This window comes from Pristis pectinata, chromosome 10 (genome assembly GCF_009764475.1).
Source record: "Pristis pectinata isolate sPriPec2 chromosome 10, sPriPec2.1.pri, whole genome shotgun sequence".
Lineage (NCBI taxonomy): Eukaryota > Metazoa > Chordata > Chondrichthyes > Rhinopristiformes > Pristidae > Pristis > Pristis pectinata.
This window is the reverse complement of record NC_067414.1, coordinates 30,551,274-30,572,919: the sequence shown is the minus strand read 5'-3', so window position 1 is coordinate 30,572,919 and position 21,646 is coordinate 30,551,274. Positions and strand designations below refer to the sequence as shown.

Below are 21,646 nucleotides of genomic sequence, written 5' to 3'. Positions count from 1 at the left end.
GCCTGTAACTCATTCGAATAAATATCACAGATGGTACTTTTTTTTTGCTGGATGAAATAATGCACCATCATAGTCTTAGGAAGAAATGCTGGGTTGAATTATAACAACTAAAGAAAGAGGATAGTGGGATCAGAATTTAATTTTTTTTAGATATGAAACTGTATTGAGATATCATTTCCTCGAGACAAAAATGGGCAACTGACCCTCTTTCAAGAGGCTGCTTATAACAGAATTAAATCAGTTTTGATCCTAGAGGTTTTAAAAGAAAACCAAAGTCCTTACCTTGTAGCTCCAGTGCATATAATTTTCCCTGAAGACCAAATAGTTGCTGTTATCCTGGGTTTTCTCAGTTTCATTAACACCTTCTGCAAACATTTATAACAAAGGATTAGTGGTAGGGTACTGCAGTCAGAATTTCTCCTAAATTTAAAAGAACATCAATTTATACCTTGTTTAATCCAATTCTGGGGCATGCATGTGCAAAAATAATGTCTGTTTTGGTGAAAATTCTTGCATATAACGAGCCCCTAAATTTAATCTGTTTTTGACTGTGTCAGATACTTCAGTTTATATTCCATCACCATTAAATCATAATGAAATTATGATTTATCCAATGATTATTTTAAGCACTTGGCTTTGCCTTATTCCCAAAATGTTATACATCTAATCATTATTGCCGGATGCAAATTTTTCTAATATTGATTAATGATAGGCCTAGATCTAGAAGTTTCAAACTTAACTTTTGGTTGATTTTGGTGCTATTTCAATATGATTGCTAATTTAAAAAAAAGTTAGATCAATAGTTCTCATGTGAGAATCAAAACTATATGAAAAGCACTTACTAAAATAGTGAATACTGTAAATAAATTTTAAAAAGGCATTGTGTACTTCTGCGCCTGCAAAATAAACAAACATTTCCATTGGATGAAGTGGAACTGTTGATTTTATGTTCTTGAATTCATCAGTAACATAAACTGAGGTAGGCTACTGGTCCCCTCAGCCTTCAATTAAATAACGGATGATCCATATCGCAATTCTGTTCACCCTACTTTCGATCTATATCCCTTGGTATCATTACCATTTTAAAATCTATTCATCCTATTCATGAAACTTTCAATTGACTCAGTATCCTGAACCAGAAGGGATAGCAATTACAGATTCCCATCATCCATGGTGTGAAAAACTGCTTATTTCATTCCAAAATGCTTTAGCTGTAATTTAAAATTATATTCTCTTGTTCATGATCTACTTAACAGAGAAATAGTTTAAGTCTGTTTGATACATCAAACCCTTTTATAATTTAAAATATACTAATTAGGTTACCTCCCAATCTACTAAACTCAGAAGTTAAATATTTCCTCATAATGTAATCTTAAGCTTCAAGATCATTCATGTATTCTCGTCAAGGCCAATATATTTTTCCTGTGGTATGGTGCTAAGAACTGAATGCAGTACAATGAAAGATAATAGTGAATAACATGCATTTCATTTTTGTTCGCAATTATCCAAATTATTAGCTTAAGGTTACAGTATATAAAGTTTAAGTGGGCATTTCCCATGCAATCTTACGGGAGTGCATATTAAAAATAATTAGCATGCACCCCACAATTATTCACTCATCTAAGTGTACCTATCATACTAATATCAACTAATGTACATGAATATCAGGTGTCAATCTATTATGGCTATAAAATGAGTATCTGTTTGTTCCTTATAGTTCTTATCAAAACCCTTTCTGCTTTCAATCTAAAACCACTGTACACCTATTTTTAAGATCATGTAAATAAATTATATCTGCATCAGTTAAAGGAGGCACGAGTACCACAGAAGGTGTAATTTAAATTGTTCTGTCAAGTGTGAAAAAAACATGTAGCTTGCTAATCTTCTTCAGGTTTGAGTAAAGATGAAACAAGCGAAAAAAATTAGGACATTCCAACCATCAAAATAGCAATAATAGTCAAAGTTGTACAGTACAGAAACAGGCCCTTCGGCCCACTGTCTATACCGACCACCATGCCTATTTATAGCAATCCTATTTGCCTGCATTAATTCCGTATCCTTCTATGCCTTTCTCATTCAAGTACCTGTCCAGATGCCTCTTAAATAGTCCACCTCTGGCAGCTCATTCCAGATACCAACTATCTGTGAGAAAAATGTACCCCTTTATACCTCCTCCATCTCACTTTAAACCTCTGCCTTTAGTTTTAGACACCTCTACCATGGAAACCAGACTCTGGCTATTTACCCCATCTATGCCTCTCATAATTTTATACACCTCTTTCATGTTACCTCTCAGCATCCTTTGGTCCAGGGGAAACAGACCCAGCCTATCCAATCTCTCCTCACATCTCGAGCCCTCCAATCCAGGCAACATCCTATGAATATTTTCTGCATCTTCTCTAGCCTAATTACATCCTTCCTGTAGCAATCAAAACTACACACAATACTTCAAGTACAGCCAAACCCCACATTTTGTACAGCTGTAAAATGACATCTCAATTCTTGTAGTCAGGTCCTTGGTTGATGAAAGCAAACATGCCATTTGCATTCATCACCACTCTGTTTACCGGTGTTGCTACCTTCAGGGAACTATGTACTTATATCCCTTGGTCACTCCGTTCAACAACATTCCCCAGGGCCTTGCCATTCACTGTGTATGTTCTGCCCTGATTTAACTTCCCAAAATGCATTACTTTGCACTTGTACGAGTTACGTTCCATCTGCCATTCCTTTGCCCACTTTCCCAGTTGATCAATATCCCATTGCAACCTTGGACAACCTTCTTTACTGCCCACTATACACCAATTTTGGTGTCACCTGCAAACTTACTGACCATGCCACCTATATTCCCATCCAAATCATATGACAAACAGAGGACCCAGCAACAATCCCTGCAACACACCACCTAGTCACAAGCCTCCAATCTGAAAAACAACCCTCCACTACCACCCAGCTAATTTTGTATCTAATTGGCTAGTTCACCCTGGATTCCATGTGCCTTAACCTTCCAGACTAGCCTACCATGTAAGACCTTAACAAAGGCTTTGCTAAAGTCCATATAGACGATGTCTATTCTCCCTGCCCTCATCAATCCTCTTGGCCACCTCTTCAAAAAAACTTGAATCAAATTCTTGAGACATGATTTCCCACGCACAAAGCCATACTAACTATTCCTAATCACTCCTTGCTTTTCCAAATGCAAATAAATCCTGTCTCTCAGAATTCCTCCCAATAACTTTCCCACCAGTAATGTAAGGCTCACTGGCTTGTAATTTCCTAGCTTATCCTTGCTGCCCTTTTTAAACGAAGGTACAACATTAGCTATCCTTCAGTCTTCTGGTACCTCACCTGCAGCTAATGAAGTTATATAAATCTCTGCCAGGGCCCCAGCAATCTCCTTCCTTGCTTCCCATAACATCCTAGGATACACCTGGTAAGGCCCTGGGGATTTATCCACAATTATGCATTCCAGAACATCCTCCTTTGTAATATTGATATACTCTAGGATTTCACGATTCCCTCTACTGAACTCACTAACTTCCATGTCTTTCTCCATGGTAAACAGAAACAAGAAGTATTCATTTAAGATCTCACCCATTTCCCATTGCTCCACAGATAGATTACCAAGTTAATCCTTAAGGGGATCTACTCTCTTCCTAGCTACTCTTTTACTCCATATACTAATAGATCTTTCAGGATTATCCTTTATTTTATCTGTCAGTGATATCTCATAGACCAGTTTTTGCCCTCCTAATTTCCTTAAGTGTACTCCTACATCCATTATACTGTTCAAGGTACTCTTGACTCCAGCTGCCTATTCCTGACATATTTTTCCTTTTTCCTGACCAGGGCCTCAATATCCCTTATCAACCAAGGTTCACTAATCTTGCTAGCCTTGCTGTTCACTTTAACAGGTACATGCTGGCCCTGAACCCCCTTTTCTTTCCTCTCATATTTAAAAGCTCCCACTTGCCAAATATCCCTTTACCTGCAAACAGCCTCTTCCAATCAACTTTTGAGAATTCCTGTCTAATGCCATCAAAATTAGCATTCCCCCAATGTAAGACTTTAACTTGAGGACCAGTCCTATTTTTTTCCATAACTATATTGAAACTGAGAGAATTATGGTTACTGGTCTCAAAGTGGTCCTCCAGTGACATATCAAGCACTTGGCCAGCCTCATTTCCCAAAAGGAGGTTGAGTGAAGGCCGAATTTGAGAAGGGGCATCTACACATTGTTTGAGAAAACTTTCTTGAACACACTTAAATTCTGCCTCATCTAACCCCAGTCCCAGTCAATATTAGGAAAATTAAAATCACTATTACAACCATATTATTCGTACACCTATTTGTGACTTCACTACATTTATGCTCCTCTAATTCCCACTGGCTATTGGGGGTGGGGGTGGGTCTATAGTATAATTTCATCAAAGTAATCTCCCCCTTATTTCTAAGTTCTACTCAAATGGCCTCGCTGGACGTTCCCTTGGGATATCTTCTTTAAGTACTGCCGCAATGTTCTCCCTAATTAGTAGTGCAATTCCCTCTCATCTCTCACCTCCACCTTTGTCAAACTGGAAACATTGATACCCAGAACATTGAACAGCCAGTCCTGCCCATCCCTCAGCCATGTTCATGTAACATCTATAACATCAGTCCCATGTGCTGATCCATGCCCCAAGTTTTCCTGCCTTACCTGTGAGGCTTCGTCATTAAAGTAAATGCATTAAGCCTGCAGTCCTTTGTTTCTCTTAAGCCTATCAGACCTTCCACACTCCCTGTCCTGCCTACTGGACTTGCTTGCTTTAACCTCTATATTTACTTCATCATTTTCATCTGACATACTACTGCTTTGAGCTCCACCCCACTGCCAGACTAATTTAAAACCTCCTGAGCAGCACTAGCACAACATAATCAATACAAAAATCTTGTTTCGATCTTAGCCATTAAAAGTTCATAAAAGAATCTTTAAAAATAAAATGTTGAGTGCAGGTCTGCACAATTCTGTAACACCTTTGATACTGTTGTGGCCACTAAGCATTATTTCAATAGAGACTTTGTAAAATAATGCAACAAATATTGCCAAATAATTACAATAAAGCATATTATAACATTTAATAAAGTATTAATTCTTCTGTATCTTGTTCTAAGAGTAAATTACTGTTACTTTAAATTATGCAAAAAATGTCTCCATTTTACAGGAAGTGGAAATGAGGGAACAGTGACATCTCATGCTCAAATTAAAGAATTTCAGCTCTTTGTTAACTGCAATTATTCATCACTATGCTCAATCTGATATTATATTTTTCAATTGCAATTCAGATTTTATATACAATATACACGCTGTGGTTATTTGATCTAGATAAAAATTGAGGTTTTCCTACAGGTAATGAATCTCACAGAAAGCACACAAGAAATTCTCAAAGACCTATCCACAGTCAGAATTAATAACACTTCCTTGATTCATAATTTGCACAAGTGTGCTGAAAAGGTAGAGAAAAGATCTGGCAGATCAAAGCCAAGCATTCATGTGGTATCATGAATGCAGCGGCAGTCACACACAATCAGAATGTGGAACCTCATGGCCAAGCATATCCCTCATTCTACCATGAGTATCAAACTGAGGGATAAACGCTAATTGAAGGAAGAGTGCAGCAGTGCATGCCAGCAGCAGCACCAGGTATACCTAAAAACGAAGTATCAGCCTGTTGAAGGAACACAGGACTACATTCATGCTAAACAGCAAGTAACAGGCAGAGTTGTGCTCACACCCAAAGGATCAGGCTAAAAGTCTGCAGTCCTATCACATCTGGTCATGAATGGTGATGGATAATTAAACAGCCATCTTGCGGAGGAGGACATTTCCAGAATATCCCCATCTCAATGATAATAGGGTCTAGCATGCAAGTACTGGAGACAAAGCAGAAACACTCACAACCTTGTTCAGCCAGATACTGCAAATAGATGACTTCCTCCTGAGATCCCTACCAGCACAGAAACCAGTCTTCGGCCAATTTGATTCACTTCATGTGCTATCAAGAAATAACCAAGAGCAGTACATACAGAAAAGGCTATGAGGCCAAAATCCCAAGTGCAGCACTGAAGATCTCTACTCCAGAACTAACTGCACATCTTGCCAAGCAGTTCCAAGACAGTTATAACACTGACAATGTAAAAATTTGACTAAGTTTGCCCTGTTCACAAAAAGCAAAACAAAACTAATCCAGCTAATGATGCCCCAATCAGCCAACTCTCAATCATTAGCAAGTGATGGAAAGTACATTGACAGTACTATCGAAGCAGAACTTACTCACCAATAACCTGCTCCCTGATGCCCAGTTTGGATTTTGCCAAGACCTCAGACCTCATCACAGCTTTGGCCAAACAGCTGAATTCTAGAAGCGAGTTGAAAATGACTGCTCTTTACACAAAAGCAGCATTTGACTGAGTATGGCATCAAGGAGCCCTAGAGTAAAACTGAAGTCAACGGGCACTGTGGAAAATATTCAAATGGCTGGAGTCATAGCTCACACAAAGAAAGATGATAACTGATAAACATCACTACTGCAGGAGTTCCTCAGGGCCGTGTCTATGGCCCAAACATACTCAACAATGACCTTCCTTCCAATACTAAGGTCAAAAATGGGATGTTTGCTAATGATTGCAAAGTCAAAGTCTAGTTTACTGTCCTATGCACAAGTACATGTATGCACAGGTGCAATGAAAAACTTACTTGCAACAGCATCACAGGCACATGGCATCATATAAGCAGCATTCACAAGAAAAACAAATTAAACACAAATTATACACAATTTTTTCAAGAAAGAACACAATTAGAAAAAAAAACAAAGTCCATTTTAGTGCGAAGTGATCAAAAGTGGTCATAGTGTTGCTAAACTGTAGTGATTAGGGTTTTGCCGATTGGTTCAAGATCCAAATGGTTGAAGGGAAGTAGCTGTTCTTGAACCTAGTGGCGTTGGGACTTCAGGCTTCTGTACCTCCTGCCTGATGGTAGCTGTGAAAAGTTTGCAAAGTCTAATTTCATGTATCCATGCCTACACACAATATTCCGGCAAGGGAAGATGAGCAGCACGTAATATTTGCACTATTGTAGTGCCAGGCAACTGCAGCTACTTGACTAGGCTATGCCAATAGCACCCCGCAACTCAAACTGAGAGAGGTCCTGCACCAGGACTGCAGCAGCACAATACCACCTACCCTTGACATTCAATCCCACTATCACTGCTGAGTCCCCAGACATCAAAATCCTGGGGATTTCGAATGCCAGAAGCTGGACCAGCCACATAAATACAAGATCAGGCCAGAGGTTCAGAATCTTATGACAGGCGACTAAGACCTGGCACCACAAAGCCTTTCTGTCTACGAGGCACAAGCCTGGAGGGTGATGGAATACTCTCCACATGGCTGGATGAGTGCAGCTCCAACAACTCTCAAAAAATTTTACAACATCCAGAGCGGAGTAGCCCACTTGACTGGCGCACTATCAGCTACCCTAAATATTCATTCTGTCCAACACCACACACAAAGGCTTCAGCATGTACCATCTTCAAAATGCACTGCAGCTACTTGCCTCAGCTATGCCAATAGCACCCAGCAACTCACAAACTGTGAGAGGTCCTTCACCAGGACTGCAGCAGCACAATACCATGTCAAATAGGGACAGGCAATAAATGCAGTGGTAGCCGGACCTTAAAAAAATTAATAAATGAAAACACTCTAATTAAACACCTCAGAAGTTGATTTTCTTAGCACAGTGACATGATGAATTCAGAACACCCATCTTCAGAACAGGAAGGCTTAATCCACTTAGTCCATTTCCCCTTATTTCATCACTTCAGAACATTACAGTTTTGCCTTGAAAAATAAAAGCCACTTTGCTTTAATGTTAATTGAAATGTACTTGAAGTATTTAGCCTGATGTAACCTTTTTTTAAAGTTATATATCTGTTTTAATATCTTAAAGTTTATGTTGTCTTAAATTTGTTTAACTGTAAGCTCATTAAAATCTTTTGGTACACAATTTGTTATGATCAATTATGGTTATGGTACACGTCCTACTTATTGTAATAATTCAGTTAGTATACCAAATGCTGGAGGATTTATTCACTAACTCATGTTGCAGTAACAATTTAGCATTGAAAAATTTCCTATTCACTTTTTCACAATTTTGTTTTAGGATACTGCTCCATTGTATGAGGAACCTGAAGCACAGGGTACCTGGGATGGGACAGTTATGTGGAGACAATCGAAAAGCATGGCATGTTCACCCAGAAAGATGTAAAGATGTCCAAAATCAAACAATTTTGATTGAGTAAATAAGGAGGAACTGTTTCCAGTTTTGGAAGAGTCAGTAGCCAGAGGACATAGACTTGACAGGAATGTCTAAAGAACCTGAGGTTACAAGGAGGAGTTTTTTTTTTGCATGCACAGAGTTGCTGTGATCTGGGTTGCACACTGGACACTGTGGCAGAAGATGAATTAGAAGGAATATTCAAAGAAAACTGTACAAATATTTGAAGGGAAACAACAGAGAGAGCTCAGTGGAACAACAGACAAATGGAATTAACCAGATTGCTCTGCAAAAGAACCAGCAAAAACAAATGGGCTCCTTCTGTATTGCTTCACTGCATGATTCTAATTACATGCCTCTTACATGATCAGTGATCCAGGGTCTTTATTTTCCACCAGTCTAGGAACATGAGTAATTCAGATGGGAGGCTTAATCCACTTAGTAATCATTTCCCCTTATTTCATCAAAATAAAACAGCATTAGGATATTGACAAAATGTAATAATAGTAATAAATGCCAAAGGTATAACGGTTTAACTTTTTCATTCAACTTACAAAAAGGTATGTAATAAAATAATAGAAAATGATTAGCTCAAAACCAACTGAAACACTAAAAACGCAAGAGCAGTTTTGAAATTTTGTTCATTCCTTCTTTTGCTACAAAAGTGAGAGGTAACAAATGGAAGTGAAACTCCAATAATCTGCTATCTAATTGTTAAGAAATCCCGATAGGTTGGGATGTGGCTTATCTCGACCCACATTAGTATGTTCCTTTTAAGCACATTGGTCCCCATTTTGCAGGATGCTTTTAAACAAATTGGGACCTGGCTGGCGCGCTCCCTTTAAACTCATTGGGTTCAGTGGAAAATTTATTGCACTAGTTTGTAACAACTGAAAACAATCTAATTAACAGTGTGTTGGGGTACTAATAGGAGTAATATCCAATTGCCCTGGAAAATCTGACATCTGGCACCAAAGTCCTGAAGACTTCAGATGTTTTTGCGATGTTTTCATTTTTGTCTACATACACAAAACATTAATGCTAAGGTTAACTACAGGAATCATTCGGAGCTCATTAAGCAATAACAAATGCTACCTTTACTGAATTGATCAGATAATCATTTTGAAATTTACAACTTTAAAAACAAAATTTAAATATATCTATTCCTTGGAAAGTAACAATATATCATTGTTTAATGCAGTATTAAGAATGCCAAGTGGTTTCCCGCAAGTAATATAATGAAGGATAGACACAAACTAGAACTTACCCCAACATCTCTTTTGTAGATCACATTTGTTCCTTCCAGTGCAATCTTTCGCAGATTTAAATGGCATCTTGTTTTAAAGACACAGACCACATTTGTTATCAAAATATCCAGTGCAATGTCATTGTCTGGTTCCATGGGTGTGGCTTATTATCCAACTGACCAAAAGACTGCATACCACCTAGATAGTGCTGCACTAAATTAGAACAAAGTATTAATTTCACATATTTATAAAAAGATGCACATCAAAATAATGACCATCCATTGGCCCAAATCTGGTGGACTGTCCTTTTCAAATTAGTGACCATGAAGCAAGGCATAAAATCTAGGTGTCACCAGAGAAGTCAAATACTACTAGGAAAACTTTGTAGTGCCATAGATCAAATCATAACTTGTTTTCGTAATGGACTTGAGATAATGAATAGAAAAATACTCACCATGATCAGTTGGTCAGCCAATTCTCAATATCCGAGTGAAAGGCAAATATAAACACCGTCCAGCAGAAAGCAAAGCTGTAAGTAAAATAATCAGTTTAGTTTACAATTTGAAGTCTCATAAACTTGGTATCTACTAAGTAACAATGCACACAAACAAATAACTTGGGGCACTTAGAAAAATCATAGTAAAAGGAACTTGGTTGCAATGGAAGCTCGAATACCAAAAACGGACGTCAGGCACACCTTTAAATCAGCAGGGAAATTATTCAAATACCTTGGAACTGGACTCATTAGTGCCTTTTCATGTGCAAATCGTCCACTCACTTGGTAAATTGTTAAATTGGTTTATTATTGTCATAGGTACAGTGAAAAACTTGTCTTGCATACCATTCAAACAAATCAATTCATTACAACAGTGCATTGAGGTAGTACAAGGGAAAATAACAGAATGCAGAATAAAGTGTTACAGAGAAAGTGCAGTGTAAGTAGACAATAAGGTGCAAGGTCATAACGAGGTAGACTGTGAAGTCAAGAGTCCATTTTAGCATACTAGGAGACCACTCAATAGTCTTATAACAACGGGATAGAAGCAGTCCTTGAGCAGAGTGGAACATGATTTCAGACTTTTGTTATCTTCTGCCCTACAGGAGGGACAAGAGAAAATGTCTGGGGTGGGTGGGCTTTTTGATTATGTTGGCTGCTTTATCCAGTCAGCCTCCATGGTGGGGAGGCTGGTTTCCGTGAGGTGCTGAGCTATGTCCGCAACTCTCTGCAGTTTCTTACAGTCACAGGCAGAGCAGTTGCCATACAAAGTTGTGATGCATCCAGATAGGATACTTGCTATGGTGCATCAATTAAAGTTGATGAGGGTCAAAGCAGACATGCCAAATTTCTTTAGTCTCTTAAGTAGAGGTGCTGGTGAACTTTCTTGGCCGTGACGTGAACACGGTTGGATCAGGACAGGCTATTGGTGATGTTCACTCCTGGGAACTAGAAGCTCTCAACCCTCTTGACCTTGGCACCATTGATGTAAACAGAAGCATGTGCACCGCCTTCTTTCCTGAAGTCAATGACATTTGCTTTGCTTACACTGAGGGAAAGGTTGTTGTCATTACACCATGTCACTGGGCTCTCTATTTCCTTCCTGTACTCTGACTCATCACTATTTGAGATACGGCCCACTATGGTGGTATCATCTGCAAATTTGTAGATGGAGTTAAGAGCAGAATCTGGCCACATGGTCGTGAATATACAGGGAGTAGAGTAGGGGGCTGAGAACACAGCCTCGTGGGGCACCAGTATTGAGAATAGTCATGGAAGAGATGTTGCTACCAATTGTTACTGAATACAGTCTGTTGGTCAGGAAGTCAAGGATCCAGTTGCAAAGGGAGGTGTTGAGTCCTCAGTCGAGGAGTTTGGAGATAAGTTTGCTTGGAATAACAATAACGAAGGCAGAGGTGTAGTCAATAAACAATCTAACATAGGTGTCTTTACTGTCCAGATGCTCCAGAGATGAGTGTAGGGCCAGAGAGATGGCATTTGTTGTAGATCTGTTTCAGCAACAGGTAAATTGCAATGTGTTGAGGTTGTCTGGGAGTCCTACCCATTGGAAAAACTGGACTGGGCACTTCCTGTAACAATTCACCCTAAAGCTGATCTTATTTCCCTGTCATATTTGCTGCAATGTCAATTAATTACTTATCTATAGATAGTGGATTAAAAGGTTATGACTTAAGATCTTTGCTATTATTTCAGTTCAACCAGGAATAATTAGTTTTGTATTTCAGAAATTCCTTCCCATCGTTTGCGTGTAAACAAAAATCTCATTACTAGCAACCCTGAGAATAGATCGATGCCTGCTTTCTGGGCACACCATAGTCCACAGCACAAGATGCTATCAAGCCTCCCTCACCCTCCATTCTCCTCCCTACCCTTGCAGTTTTCCCTCAACTCCATGGACATTTACATGGAAACATCATTTCAATAGTGCTGACCTACTTCCCCGTGGGCAGTGGGTAAATGAGATAGCAGCTGCAAACTCAGGCTGCAGTTGATGCCTGCGAAGGCACAAATCATATTTGAATGCTTCTTAATGTGAGTAAACATAATTTCTTAAAGCAAAGATGTCTCAGTTGTTTTTTATTGTGATTCTTAATTTAGTTTTGGGGGCAAAATGACTCATGAGGGAAATCTAATTTCTAGGTAAAAATGTTTACAGCAGTATACTAATGGTCGAGCTTATTCCTTTCTAGTGCTTTAATCGTACACGCAAATTCTACATGGTTGAAAACTAGGATCCATAATTGTTGTATTACTTTTGAATTTAATGATTTCAATAACTACTAAGTTAGATTCTTTTGTACTTTAAATCTTAAAATTCAATTCAGTATTAGTTGTGCCCTTATGTCATTTTAAATTAAAAATCAATCCTCAATGCTTAATTTTTCAATACAGTTTCATATAAAATATGGATTAATTATAATTTTATAATTCAATTATAAAATTAAAATACCAACCCAAAGCCAGAATACAACCAACCCAAATTAAATTAAAAATCAATCCTCAATGCTTAATTTTTCAATACAGTTTCATATAAAATATGGATTAATTATAATTTTATAATTCAATTATAAAATTAAAATACCAACCCAAAGCCAGAATACAACCAACCCAAATCCAAAAACTTGACCATTGGTGTAAATACAATAATCGTAAGCATGCTAATTCTCAAGTGGGGTTTCTAATGAAATTGGGAAGTAATTTTGGGAGGCATTTGCAGAAAAGCAGAAAAAATGCTTCCATACTTCCTATTGCTAAAATGCATTTGTAAAGTACTAAGTCAGCCCTATCCAGAAAATCTGTGATCCGAAGAACAGATGGTAGCAGGAAAAAGCATAGAAGTCCAGCAAAGTGCAGAGAACCACACCAAAGGAAAATTCCAGGGCCCTCTCAATCACCACCTCCCAATGGCCATAGAGCTGTTCACTGAATTGCAGTGTGGATTCCATCCATCCAGAGGCACAAGAAACATGAGCTTCAATCCCATGAGAATAGCAGCAAGCAGCACCAACACTATGTGTGATTTTTTTTAAAACCTTATTTGAGTCTTTGACTCTGCCATTCGAGAGAAACTGTGGAGCACCCTCTATAAATTCAGTTGAACACAAAAATGCATCTTAATCAATGGCTCTACAAGGGACCCAATATCAGTTCAAGACCAGTCACAAGCAAGGCTACATCATCACTATGAAATATTTTAAAATCTTTCTCTCTGTAATACTTCACCTTAACTCCACTGAGCTTTCCACAGGAGTGGGAATTAATCTACAGGTTTAATATGAAACTGTCCTTCTTCTAGTCATAGTTGTCTTTCATCCCTTCGCTTATCAAGAATCTACTTATTTTACAATGAAGATATTCAAAGATTCCACTTTCACTACCCTTTGAGGAAGATTCACTGTTATCTGAGAGAAAAAGCAATTCTCCTCATCTGCCTTAAATGGGCGACCCCCTTATTCTACAAGAGCAAATATCCTTTCCACATTCACCCTGTCAAAGGCCCCCATGATCTTATCTGTTTCAATTAAGACTCCTCTCAACCTTTTAAACTCCGGCAGTTACAAGCTTTGCCTGTCCAACCTTTCTTCACAACCCACCCATTCCAGGTGTTAGTCCAGTAAACCTTCTCTGAAATGCTTCCAATACATAAATATCCTTCCTTAAATCTGGACACCAACACTGTACACAGTACTCCAGATGTATTCTCACCAATAGAACTGACATTCATGTATATGAACATCATATTTCATGTTCACAAAGAGACACTGTGTCACATTTTATCTGAGAAACAGCACTTGATCAGTATTGAAGAGTGCAACTCGAATCCTGACTCTGACTCAGAAGCAGGAGTATTATCATTAAGACAAAGCTGACATCCAAAGGAAGAGAAATATTGCTAAATATTCTTACTGGCATACAAGCAACATATTAGTTTCTTTCCTGAGACTTAAGCAGCCTGTGCCTCTTTTTGCATTTCAGGTAATGGAAAACTGTATATGAATTGCTTTGCAATGCTTCTGATATAGCACTGTAAACTTGCAAGCCTTATACTTTTTAACACTTATAATGAAGAGAAATTAATAGAAAATTCAGATGCTGGAAATCTGAAATAACAGAAAACGTTGGAAACATTCAGCATCAGTGGACAGAGAAACAGAGTTAAATGTTTCAGTTTCAAGACCTGACGAACAGTTTTCAACTTAAAACAACCATTTCTCTTTACATGGATGTTGCTTGACCTGTGAATGTTTCCAACATTTAGTGCTTTTATCTTAAGTATATATTACGTGGTTTAAAGAACAAGAAACTGGTTTTAAAGCAGAAATATAAGTGTATCACAAAATAACCTACCAATATGTCTAAATAACTGCAGGTCTTCCTCTAAACAGGTTTAGACTTGCATAGCAAACATGTAAAACTAATTAATGAGGTATAAATCTTGCTATGATTTAAATACAAAATGCTTGTGAGGCACAGAAAAAGTTACAACGTAGAAGCAGCACATTTGATTTGCCAGGTCTATGACTAATTGTTCCTGGAACAATCCAAATTTAATTCCACTGTTCTGCATTAGTCTAAAAAAAGACTTAATTCCAGCAACCCAGGTGTGGATGACCTAACATTTGCCACAATGAAATACAATCTCCTAATCTACTGATGAAGCCAGAATTTGCATTTTCTGCAGAAATACCACCAACTGTTGGGCATCAATTCAAGAGATTGTTGACATCAGGTCGAGTGAGCAGCCTATCACGTTCTCAGAGACAACATAACAGGAAGCAAAAAAAAAGCATTTTTAATAATTGTTTTAAATATTGCACAGTGCTAAATAAAGGAAACCTGTACACAGGATTAAGGGAAAAACTGGAATGTCAAATCTTGGAATTATTCATGTACAAATTACAATGAGTACAAGTCTTTTTTAAGGGGAGAATGATTTGCTTCGCAATAATCATGATTGAGCATATCACTAAAATGAACATCCATTGCATAATAAAGCATAAGGTTTTGAGTGAGACTACCTCATGCTATTTCTCTTGATTGAACAGATTGCCAACAGAATAGCCTGAAAAAAAAAGCTGAATCACCAGCAACTGAGGTTTCTCTGTTAAAATAAACATGCATATAAGTACCAAACTTGCAATCAATTTTGAGCAATAATAATGGTAAATGCATTTCCACATTGGGTCAGTACCCGTCATTTAACGTTCCAAACTACACCGCTTACAATAATGTCTCAGCTCTTCACCTTCAAAAATTTGGATATCTAACCACATCCCATCACCCAACACATTTATAAGGAGTGATTAATTCTGACCTAACAGTTCACAGCAGGACATTATTGGCGATTTGAATAAGATTTTTATTCATATGTACATTGAAACACACAGTGAAACGTATCTTTTTGCATTACTGAGAATGTGCTGGGGGCAGCCCACAAGTATCGCCACTCTTCCAGCACCAACATAGCATGTCCACAGCTCCTAACCTGTACGTCTTTGGAATGTGGGAGGAAACCAGAGCACCCGGAGGAAACCCACGCAGACACAGGGAGAACATACAAACTCATTACAGTCAGTGGTGGAATTGAACCTGGGTCAACGGCACTGTAATAGCGTTATGCTAACCACTACACTACCGTGCTACCTATTCATCATCCCTGCTCTGTCTCCGATGCAGATCATTAATTTGGATTAAGTTTTAAGTGTTTCAGTATTAGCTAATAATCTCTTACAAGGGACTTCAAGTGCCTTCTGGAAGACATCATAAATAACGTCCAGAGATATGCTCCTGTTCTCTATATTGTTTTTGAAGAGGTGACCAATCAGGCTTGACAGCTATGACCTATCATTTTCAAATCCACACTAGATCTCTTAGATCAGCCATAAATATGCCAGTTCTTAATTGTGAATGCTAGTAACTTTCTAATAGGAGTTAAGCTGATCAATTTACCTTTCTCCAGTTTCCTCTCACTTTCCTTAGAGCGAATTATATAACATTCCAAATGTAAAGATCAGTTCCTGAATGAAGAGATTTTGTAAGATTATATACACATCTGCAACATTCTCAGCCATATTTGAAACCCAAAGATGGAAACCATCTGGTCTTAAGTTCTTGTTACATTTTAGTGTTCTTATTTTGTTCATTGTTGATATTTTGTTTGATTTAACAAACCTTAAAAATTCTTTACAAGTTGTTTTGTTTAAAATTTATATTCAAAGATAAATGAAACATCTCTTACAATGGTTTGATGTGGAAAGGGGTGGAAATTGGGAAGTATGCTACTGAGAAGTTTGAGAGATTTTGAGGCGGGACATGAAGATGGAACAGTAAAATTGGAGACAAAACTATTAACAAATCCCACCAAGCATGGAGTGGTAGGAGCAGTTTAAGTGGCATAAAAAGGTAAAGATGGGTCTAATGTGAAAGTTTGGCACAAAGGGCCAAAGAGCAACCAGGGAAAGACCCAGATTGAGTTTAGTGGTAAAGTTGCCTACGGAGGAAGGAGAAAGCAGAAGAGACAAACGGTCTTTACTTTATTATGATTGAAGTCCAACAGTTCCACTGAGGGTGTACAGAAGAGAGAAGAGGGATTTAAGGAGATGGCTGGTATAGAGAGAAGCCAGTCAATTTTGTGCTCTATAATAATCTTGTAGTAGTGAGCAGAGTTGCCATAACACTACAAGGTCTGATTTGTGCTTTATAACAGATTTAGTCTGACAAAGTTGTATATAACTGAACAATCTACATGCCACCAGAGTAGGCTAAATCAATGAGAATAATCAGCATGAGAAAATATTTTAAGGCACACTCAGGAAAAAAAAGAGTAAATGAGTGAGTAGGAGGCAAGAAGTTTAAAGGACAGAGTTAGATGTGGGTGAAGGATGCCAACGTGGTTGGACATGGAACTTGACTGTATGTTCTAAGACCTAAACACCAGAATACAGATGAAATAACAATTTGGGCCTGCAGGGTGACTCAAGCCTAGGATGGCAGGAAACATTGGTTTGGAAATGATTGGAGAGGAGTGGAATAGCAAAGTACCCAAGGAAGAGAATTTGGAAAATGCACTATTGGGTAACTTGGAGAAATGGCTGCAATGAACAAGAGTTTGAATTAATGGGCATAAGTTTTATATGCAGCCAAAAGCTACATGGAATGAATTCAGAATATAAAGATGCAGCAAAAAAATAGAAGAGAAAATAAAGAGAAATTTGAGCATAGCCTGGTCCCACAAGCAAATAATTTTGCTACTGGTAGAATTATAAACATCTGCTAGAAAGCTGCCAACTTTTGAACAGTTCTGTTTTTTTTACACCAAGCCCACAGAGGTCTTCAGCTAACATATCATTCAGCTCAGATATTGCATTTCCCTTAGTGCTATGATAAAGTGTCAATAGGATTATATAATCAAACCTATGAAATCACAGTCTCCTGAATTAGAGTGGATTGCCACTGTTGGACTATGGCTTATATTTGCAAACTTTAGGGTCCCACCTTAGCGCACACATCAGCTGAAATTACATGTATCAAATGCACAGGTATTATAAAATGGCTTCCAGAGAAAGTAGTACATAAAGGACTTTTAAAAAAAACACACAAGTATTGAACAAAAGTAAGAATAGGACACTTGCAATGAAAAAGCTCTGGATTCAAAAGCATGAAAAAAGTCTTTTATTTATTGCTGCCAACAAAGGCAAATAAATTAAGCTATTTCTGTACAGCACAAGAAAACATGCTACATTGACAATAGTGTGAAATAAACTAATAACTTTAATGTAGCAAAGCAAATAAGAATGAGAAAATCTCAAGTAAAAGTTAAATAAGTAGCAGATTAAACATGTACTTCTTAGGATGGTCACCACAATTCTTAAGTATCTAGCATTGCAAAAGAGAGCAAGTTCTGGATTTCATCAAGCTGCTGGTTTGCATAATGTTATATCTGTAAGATTTCCCATGCTCTAAATCACAAGATTCTTGTGATAATTTCTGTCCCCTTCTGTTGCAAATTCATCCCTGTATCTATATTGTTTCCATGAATGTCGCACATTCTTTGTAAAACAGCCTTACAAAAGTTATTCATGAGCAGATTCATATCAGATGTCTTCCAGCCACATCAGTTAAATATGAAATTCGACAGAATTTACCCTTCCTCATTCTTCAAATCTTGCTGTACATTTTTGAGGCAAGATGATTACTAGAACATAAACCTGAAAATATGAAATGCATATCATGAAACGACACAATATTCATGATTTTTAAAAAAACAAGCACAAATCAGAACTCTGGCTTTAAATGGGAATTGAGAGCACTATACACTAGTTTACAAATCAATGATAATTCGTGATTTATATCAGGTCTGTCTTCATTATAAATGTAGTTAAATAGTGAATAATGTAACTTACCAGTTTTGTTCTCCTAGCACTTAGTAGCATCTCCATTCCGCAGCAATCTGTTTCGTGACACATCTCCACCACGAGTTTCTATTTCAAATTGCACGTCACTATCTTCAAAACATGCCAGCCTTAAGACAACTTGTGAATTATTTTACATTCATTAATATTCTTAATAAACGTGAGGCACAAAGATCATTTTATGAATAACCTAGCCATTAATACCAAGGGAAATTAGTATTTTGTTGGAGACCCAAGACTGCTTGCTTTTTAAATTAGACAAAACATATAGAATTCTTTACAGATGGAAGATGAGTCATCCCTTTGGCTTCATTAATACAGATGTCTTCAGATTAACACTGCTTTAGTCTGGGATTAAATAAAGAATCTGTTGATTAAACATTAAAAGTTGAAAAACTAGTACTTATGTAGCATGATTTAAATCTTTTTTCAAATTGCCTCAAAGCACTTCATAGCTAATGAAGTACTTATTAATATGTAGTCACTGTTGCAACATAGGCAGATAATGTTCCCAAAACAGCCACCCACAGGGGATGAACACTGGAGTGCTAATGAAAGATCATCGATCTGAAATGCTTTCAGGTGTTTTTCTCTCGCTCCAGAGACGCTCTAGCATTGCCAACATCATTTTTAATTTTAGATTTCCAGCATCTGCAGTTTTTTTTTGCTCCTGCTACACTTGACCGTTATGCAATGTTTGTATATGCTGCCACATGTTACTTCCAATACTGTGGATTTATCCTGTCCAACTGACCACTATTTCATATGAATAGGAATAATGAAGATACGTATATATTCACATACAGGTACAGCAACATCGTTGAAGGCCCATTACATGCCATTAACATGCCACATGTTCAAAATGGAATAACAATCACCCATACTTGATGCGCAGCAACAAAACAAAAACAGTCACATCATATCCCATTATAAATTACATCATAATGGTGCTTAACAAAACAGATAGATTTCCAAAGCAAATCTTCCTCTGTGGTGGACAAGCAAACAATGCAAATTTAACTTGAAACTTAACCCCAAGCCATACAACAGCTCTATATAAATTAGGATAATATTAGCTCTGGATATGATGCAATGGGACAGGAACTTTTTTTTGTATTTCATAAACAAATACCTGTGCAAGTTGACCAAAGATTAAACAAAAAAAAACCTGTCATTGCAACAACCTAATAACTCAAACCATCTTGAACTGTGACCAGTGGTAAGCTGATTTGCGATGCCTGTATCAGGACCATTTGTCACCAATGGATACTTCAAAGTATATGTTAAACTTCTGTCAATAGTCATCCCAAAATGAAAGGTAACCATTCCTGCACATCAAATACAATCATATCATGCGAACTATGGTTTCAGGCAACATAACTTAGCCTCCTCTTTTTACTAAATAATTCACAAGAAGACGGCCCTGTCAATTTCACTTGCTTGAATTACATCAGCATAAGAGTTGCCTTTGGCGTACTTTTGCCACTTAGATATCAACCACCAAATGGCATTTCCACCATTCATCTAGTTGCAACAAGGAATGACTTGAAAACAAACAATGGTTTAGCGTCACAACAACTTCATGAAGCGATGTAGTCCTCCAGCTAAGATAATGTCCATAGAGGGGAAGCAAGCTAGGCAATATTGCCCATCAGAACCATTGTTTACGCCTTCCGCAATTACCGGATTCATTATACAGAAACGCGCCCTACCCACCACTTCGTGCACCCCCCCCCCCCCATGTTCAATAGGAAAACATTTGTTTTTCAAAAGAAGCACCTTCATCTACTCCCCCGCGATCGCATGCAAAACGATTAGACGGCGGGAACTCGAAAGGGGGAAGTAAAAAGGCCGGACCACAACAAAGAGGCCTAGTGGGTGCAGATACAATATGCACCGTGCGGCGCGAATGCACCGTCCAGCTTCACAGCAAAGGGCCCACAGATCAGCGAGCAAGTCCAGAGAAACAGCGCAGCCCCCGGTAATTACCCGAGCGGGGGCCCAGCAGGCGGCGATGCGGGAGCCCGGCGGAGAGGGAAGAAAGAGGCCAGGTTCACCAGGCCTCCGTACCGACTCCACCTGGATGGGCCCGGCGCCAATCTCCCTCTAGCAGCCCGCCCAAGGTCCGTACAGCCACAGATCTCACCCCCAGCCCCCGGCCCGGGACCGCGGGCGGCGAGCTCCTGCCACAAAGTACCGGCGAAACTAAGAAAGGCTTCCTTACAGCACTTGGCCCGGCCTGAGCCGGCCCAGCAGCGGGAAGGGGGCGGGAACGATGGAGTGTTGGGCGGAGCCGCTCAGCCTGGCCCCTCTGCCGCTGCACGCCCGCCCGCCGTCGAGGGATCACCGCCCGGCCGTTTAACGGTCCGACGCCAGCGTTCCGACCCTTGTTGGTCTTCAAGCACGCAGCCGGACCCCGGAAGCCCGACGGAACTCTCTGAGCGACAGCGCGGCTCGCCAGTCGGAACAAGGCAGCTGAGGCGCGGCGCCAACCGGAGCGCCGGGTGGGCGGGATTTCCGGCCAGGCGGCGGCGGCTGTTCGGTTTGGTGGGCGCACACGGCGCCGCTCGGCAGGTTGTAGCCGACGGTGTGGAGCCCTGCGCACTCATTCTATCCTCCTCCCCCGGCTCAGACACAGCGAACTAAAAGGTTATCAGATGGGGAGGGGAAAGGATCTAATGATGTGCTCACGACTTGGTATTGGTACATTGTCACTTGTACCGAGGTACAGTGAAAAACTTGTCTACTGATGGTACAGGTCAATTCATTACACAGTGCATTGAGGTAGTACAGAGTGCATTGAGGTGGTACAGGGTACAAACAATAATAGAACAGAGTAAGGTGTCAATAGCTAGAGGGAAGTGCATTGCAGGTAGACCGTAAGGTGCAAGGTCATAATAAGGTAGATTGTGAGGTCAAGAGTCCATCTCATCGTACAAGGGAACTGTTCAATAGTCTTATCACCGTGGGATAGAAGCTGTCCTTGAGCCTGGTGGTATGTGCCCTCAGGCTCATGTATCTTCTCCCTGATGGTAGGAGAGAAAGAAGAGAGAATGGTCTGGGTGGGTGGCTGGCTGCTTCACCAAGGCAGTGAGAGGTAAAGACAGACTTGCTTGAACTTCCCCCAACGACGTGAGACTCTCTGCCCACTGAACTGCTC

At 39.1% G+C, this 21,646-nt stretch overlaps 1 protein-coding gene across 3 annotated transcripts in view; it reads right to left on the bottom strand.

The window, feature by feature from the left end:
• The window catches only part of tbpl1 (TBP-like 1), a 31,956-nt gene extending 11,032 nt beyond the window's left edge, over positions 1-20,924 (bottom strand). Inside the window, exons 1-4 of one of the 3 annotated variants that reach the window (XM_052024925.1) lie at positions 20,711-20,924; positions 10,013-10,087; positions 9,579-9,771; positions 283-362 (exon numbers count right to left, since the gene is read on the bottom strand). In XM_052024925.1, the coding sequence (XP_051880885.1) occupies positions 283-362; positions 9,579-9,713 (215 nt within the window). In that variant the 5' untranslated portion in view covers positions 9,714-9,771; positions 10,013-10,087; positions 20,711-20,924. The other 2 variants (XM_052024923.1, XM_052024924.1) reach the window with 2 other exon arrangements.
• Between the last annotated feature and the right edge of the window lie 722 nt (positions 20,925-21,646).